General features: G+C 38.6%; 1 gene segment (V, D, J or C); it reads left to right on the forward strand.

Annotated features, from left to right (window-relative positions):
* The first annotated feature begins 5052 nt into the window (after positions 1 to 5052).
* Positions 5053 to 5606, forward strand: LOC127159926 (immunoglobulin kappa variable 4-1-like). The segment is given in 2 exon segments: positions 5053 to 5163; positions 5251 to 5606. Coding segments are annotated over 2 exon segments (375 nt in total).
* The last annotated feature ends 1044 nt before the right edge of the window (positions 5607 to 6650 follow it).

A 6650-nucleotide genomic window follows, 5' to 3' on the forward strand; every position in this document is an offset into this window, starting at 1 on the left:
TGTGATTAGTCAACAAATTGTCCAATGCCAATTTTAGCAAGGCAAAGTCACTCTCATTACCGCTTTCAAACACTGGTAACTTAGCTTGTGGGATGCCGAAGGCTGATGCAAACAGTAGCTCTGTACCCGTATGTGCTGGGTGACTATCATGCAGAAAGGGTGGAGGCTGCGCATGGCTAGGACCAGTAGGTTGCAAAACTGGTGCCTGGTGGCGGGTAACTGGAGGCTGTAACAGATGTGCATGTGCTGTCACTCGAGGAATCACAGTTTGTGGTACAGTATATGGCATTGTAGGCAGCTGCAGTGTAGCTGTGATAGGCTGCTGTAGCACAGACGGCATGCTTGTACTCAAGGGGAATGCAGCAGTGGACATGACTGGAGCTCCTAAGTGCGGCTGGGATACCACATTTGTTGCAGATAACACAGTGCAAACTGGCATAGCTATAGGGGTAGTCTGAGATACCTTAGAGACTGGTGATGAGACTCCTTGTGGCAACAGGTGGGGCACTGCAGTAAATGGTGCACTTTTGGACTCGGCTGTCAATTGCAGCGGTCTGAATGACTGCTGAGACACCCAAGAGTCGTCAAATATACTCTGCATGACGAGTCTGTATTGTTGACGTCACAGCTGGTGACTGAGTAGCAGGCTGCTGGAAAGAGGATGAGAGATGAGACGGACTCATGGCTGGACTAACACGTACAAGCTGAGGTGGAGACAAATGGCTGCCGGGTGAGCTTGTAGGCACAGGAGTGGTCGTACCAGAGTCTTTAACAAGCATAGAGGATACAAGCTTCGCTACCTCAAGCTCAGTCTCTGCTTGTTGCAGCTTACGCTGTCTTTCTAGCTGCTTGGATAAGGCTTCTTTTGCTCTGAGAGCTTCCTCTTGAATGTGCTGGGCTTCTTTAGCTTGTGCCTGTAGCCGCTGGTATTCCACATCGGCCAGTGAGTCCTCTGCGAACTGCTGACGAAGACTGTCTAACTGCCTTTGTTTAATCTTCTCCTCCAAAATAGCAGTCTGAACGCTAGAGAGTTCTGGTGGAAGATAAACGCCTGTGGAAGTGACAGATCGCCTGCTTGTCCTGGAATGAGAGCTTGCACCGCTACGAGACGTTTTCCTCGAGCTGCTTCTTGGCTGACTGGGACAGTGGGAAGAAGCTTTGGGAGGAGGGTCCTCAGCGGGTCGGTAGCCAACCTCATAATCTTCCAGGAGAGAAGGGAGATTAGTCTTGCGGCGTGGTCTGTCCATTGTCTCTAATGCGTCACCTTTTGCTGGATCCATATTGGTGTAATATTGCTCTCATCCGGCTCGAAGGACCATAATATGTAGTGAAGTCCCACTACATTCAAGATTTTAGCATATATATGTACTCACTTGTATTGCATAAATGCATTATGCAGAGCATAACCTGCAGCATAAACAAGGTTTGACAGTCACCTCGTACTGGTGTGCGTCGCATATTACGGGCCGTGCAGGAAACATTTATTAAACTTAAGTTCCTAGGGCAGGCTTTCTGACAAGCTTGTTGTATTGTGCTACTGTCGATGTGCTGTTAACATTGTTACATGCTGAATAGGTGTGATTTCCTGTACCCCAGGGTGCTATCGGTGGGCATGATTAATAGACCCGTGCCTGTACATTTTCTATTTTGCGTGATACCTTGATGGTAAGTGTTTTAACTGTAATTATAATTCATGAAGAAAAGTATGGTGATTCATAACATCTCTCTTTGTGTTCGTTATAGGATTCTCCCTCTCGTTCTCTCGTGTTTTATATTGTATTTACTGCTGTCTCCCGCTTTGCGCTGCTTACGTTCTGCTCACAATCCTACGGTTTTGCTGTTCACACTGTCGTGCAGACGCCATCATCGTTGTTGAAAGGGGACTGTTCGTCTGGTTCCTATTGTTTAGTGCCCTGTTTCCTGTAATAATACAGGAATATGACGATCTCATTTTATTGAGAGAAAATAACTGGTTTGTTTTGTCCCTTATTTTCTTTTGCCTAATTTTTCTTTTTCGTTATCTTTTGTCTTTAATTTTGTGGGTGTTACGGATCTGGTCGGTGAGCTGCGGACCGCTCACCACCAGATGTCACTCTCACCTTCCTTACACACATTGACTGTTGCTTTACACCCTGGACTACATTATCCATCAGCCACTGCTCCCACCACCTGCGCCCAATCAGAGACCCAGACCAACCTGTCTGACCGTTCTCCTGCCTAGCCCTCGCACTGATACGTTTGCCGCTGGACTGACCCTCGCCTGTTTAAGGATTACTCTTCGTCTTGCTGTCTGTGTACCCGTCTGCTGTTGTTCGACCCTGCCTGCCTTTGACCATGTCTATGTCTCGTCCATACAATAAAAGTTTGCACTTGGATCCGCTTGTCTCCCGCCCATCTGTAACAGTGGGAGTGAAGTTTGTTTTGTTTCTGTTTTATTTGTATGCTATTTTTCCTTTATTAATGCAACTTGATTTGCATGCTGTTTACATCTGACCTCAAGTTGCTTTGTAATTTAGTTTGAATTTATTTGATTTTTTTCCTAATGTTTTTCTTTCAGTTTTATGTGGTATTGATACCCATCTTTGTTTGGAGTTGCTTTATCAGTTAATTGTTTATGTTGTATTTTGCTTTAAGTTAATTGTGTTTTTGTTTGTTATAGTTTATTCATTGATTTTTGGTTTATTGCAGGAGCTGGGGTCCCATGGGTGAACGGATCTTCCTCCTTGTGGTGGTGGTTCTACTTTATTGCGTGCTGTGTACCACTTTGAGTGTGTGGTAGTGTGATCTGAGTGCACCTTGGTGTATGTGCATGTGAAAGTGTGCCCTTGTAAAACCAGACTTCATTTTGTTCCCTGCCGTTGAGAACCTCAGCCCTGCTGGTATTTATTTTGTTTTCATATTTAAAGTTGATTCTGTGTCATCACCTACATTCATTCTTTTTGTAATTTCATTTTCTTCCATTTAAAGTGGGATCTCCTGTTGCTTCTCTGACATTTTAGTGTCCATTTTAAAACATTCTTGTATTAATAAACATTTTTTTTCTTGTATTAATAAACATATTTTTATATTATACCCACGTCTCCTGTTTACTTGTATGAGGGAACTGAACCTGTGTGCTTAATTACTCCATTTTTGGGTTTTGAGAATTGTTCCCTAGAGCCAATTTCTAGGGTGGCGTAGTCGGATTTTCTTACTGGTAAAAGGTTGGTTTTCATAAGTGTACCGCTCCGTCATAATACCATGCACATTGTTTCATGCCTTTTCAAACTGTCCATTTCCAGTTGGTTCAGAAAATGCTTCACATAAAGACCAGATGGTGACGTTGCTGATTTACCATACTAAAACTGCCATATTGTGTGTCCCAGTTTCTACTGTTGATTTGTAAAACCAGTGGTCGATCTCAATTACTGTCCACTACTGTTGAAAAGTTCGAGATCACCCATACAAAAACACATTTTTATATATTAAATGTTTAATATATGAAATGTATTATAAATTGGAGCGATTTACTGTACATCATATATTTATCTATCCCGTACACGTATGTATGTGTAAAACATTTCTGGACCATCCTAAAAACATACACGTTATGTATGTATAAACATATTCATTTTGTATGTATGTTGTTTTAATAAATCTACAGATGTTCACATATTACATAGATAATTACATATGGACATATAGAGCTTTTACTGTGGATTTAATATATGTTATACATGTATACCTTCATCTACCCAGAGTATGTATGTGAAAATTCTGCATCACTTTATAGATAACATATGGGAATATCACATTTAATATAGAGCAATATATATTAAATATTACATTTATGTATTGTCTTTTTTTTTTTTTTTTTTGAAAGAAAGTAATATTTAATTCCACAAAAAAAAAAAAAAAAAAAAAAAAAAAAACATTTATACTGTTGCACACGATTTTTATTTCAAATAAATGCTTTTCTTTGGAACTTTCTCTTTAACAAAGAATCCTGAAAAATAAATTGTATCACAGTTTCCACAAAAATGTAAAGCAGTACAACTGTTTTTAACATTGATAATAATCAGAAATGTATCTTGAGCAGCAAATCAGCATATTAGAATAATTTCTGAAGGTTCGTGTGGCACTGAAGACTGGAGTAATGATGCTAAAAATTCAGCTTTGAGCAGAACAATTAGTTGCATTTTATATTCAAACAGAAACATTATTTTAAACATTTCACAATATTACAGTTTTTACTTTAGTTTTGATCAGTTTAATCCAGCTTAAGTGACTTTTAGTCACTTTTAGACTTAAGTGAGTGATTTTTAGTTTAGGTTTTACTTTGTCATGTCAACCTTCATTTTCATAATTTCATATCATAAAAGTCAGTGCAAAAGACAAATCAAGAGGCATGAAAGACAAAAGTATGTTCATGGGACTAAACTGTAATGCTACTGCAGAATTTTAAATAGATATTTATCACTGTTTACTTAAACATTTAATTTTTACACATTTCAGCCACCAGGGGTCTTTTTTTCATTTGGTTTAAATTTGTTGTAAATTTTATGCTATTTTTTAATTTCACACTTTCTGATAAACCATGATTCATGCATGAAAATGTTCACAAATGTAAGTGTCAGTCAGTAAGAGTGTGTCTCAATCAGCTCTTTAGTTCACTAGTCATTGTGCAACAATAGGATTACAAAATGCTTTCGCTCAAAACATTCCCACAATGCACCATAAAAGCCAGTATGCATCACTGCTGTCTATAGTGACGTTTCTTAAGGTCGCTCAACCCAAGTGAGCTGAAATCCATGTGCTTAATTCATATACAAAAATCTTGAATAATCAAACTATTTAGTCATTAATACATCCATAATAATAGTCCAATCCTGTAATAAACAATCAGATGATAAAATACCAGTCAAAATAACTGTACAAAACAAAGATTAAACAGTGTGATGAGCAGATACAATGACTGACAGAATAAAATGAATGAGCTATCTTCATTTAGAAGCTCATTTAAATACAGGATCAGTTCATTTGCATATTGATCAGATGCTTCAGTGCTCTGAGAGTGTTTATAGTGCTGTGAGTTTAACACTTCATCACTGACACACACAACAATCTTCATCAACATGACCTTCATCATCATCTTCATCTGGACTCTCACAGTGTTTGCTCAAGGTTTGTGAAGCACAAGTTTGACAAGAATTAATTTCTTCAAGTATATTGTCAAAATTTTAAGTTAATTTTCTTCTTGTTGTGTTTCAGAGTGTAGAGGACAGATCACCGTCACTCAGAGTCCCTCAATGACAGCAGCTCAACCAGGAGAAACAGTCAAAATCAACTGTAGAACCAGCAGAGATGTGTATTACAGTAGTTCTTGGGGACATTATTTAGCTTGGTACCTACAGAAACCTGGAGAAGCTCCTAAACTCCTGCTGTATTTTGCAAACCACCTCCAGTCAGGAACTCCATCTAGATTCAGTGGCAGTGGATCTAACAGTGATTTCACTCTGACCATCAGTGGAGTCCAGACTGAAGATGCTGGACATTATTACTGTCAGAGTTACCATTACATCAGTGGCTATGTGTGACACAGTGATAAAGAGTCGTACAAAAACCTCCGTCAGTCAGAGTCACAGTGACTGAACTGATTCTGCAGCTGCTCAAACACTATCACTCACTACTGACACACAGAGACCAAACACAGGAACTACACATGTGCACAAAACTGAGACACCAGTGAAATCAGCTCTATTAGACTGTGATCTGTCCTGTGATAGATGAGTTTGACTCAACTATGCTCAGAATCAGAAAAATCTGAGTTGTAAACTGATATAAAATCAAACAATACTGGTGTCATACGTTATTTTGTGTTTGTACATACAGTGTAAAGTCATTGTGAATCATCAGCAACATAAAGATGTTTTTAGCTTTTTTCAAAAAGTAATTTCATCTCAAGCTGATTCTGAATTTCTTACTCCTCTGCACCAATCAGGAGGCTGCAGTGATGATTGTGATCAGCTGTGATGTGGAGTTTAAATCTCAGTGTTTTGTGATGAGCAGCAGAAAGAGTTTTGATGGAGCTGCTGTCAGGCTGTTGAATGTGTTTCTCTCTTGAGTCTTGATTATTGTTTATTGTCTTTTTTTCTCTCCTTGATAAATTCACTAATTTCAGTCCTTCTGTCTGCCTTGCTTTTCTGGTTTGACTCTGTTGTGACTCAGAATCAAACACTCATGTACTTGGTTTTGTTTGACATCTTTAAGAGCTGATTCTTTGAGTTAATTTATTTTAAGTTTGGTTCTTTTTGGTTTTCTTTACCAGTGTGTTATTGCTGAAGTCTGAAAAACACGGGCCTTGATAGACATGTTCTTGTTTCATTGTGAATCTGCAGGTGTTTTCATGGTCCACTGAGTGAAGTTTATTTATAAAATGTGAGCTAAAGCCCTGATCCAATAAATGACATGAAATGAAAATGACACAAATGCATTGTAAGTTACAATTTTATTGAATTTTAATAAAACCAATAAAGTGCAAAAAAAGCTGAGCAGATGACAGATCACTGAAAAAGACAAACAAGACACAAGTGAAACGGCACATTCAAGGCTGTTTTATGTATGTATTCGTGAGATAAATATTTTTGTAAGATAGGAAATTGCAATAAAGG

Source organism: Labeo rohita, unplaced genomic scaffold (assembly GCF_022985175.1).
Source record: "Labeo rohita strain BAU-BD-2019 unplaced genomic scaffold, IGBB_LRoh.1.0 scaffold_264, whole genome shotgun sequence".
Taxonomy (NCBI): Eukaryota; Metazoa; Chordata; class Actinopteri; order Cypriniformes; family Cyprinidae; genus Labeo; species Labeo rohita.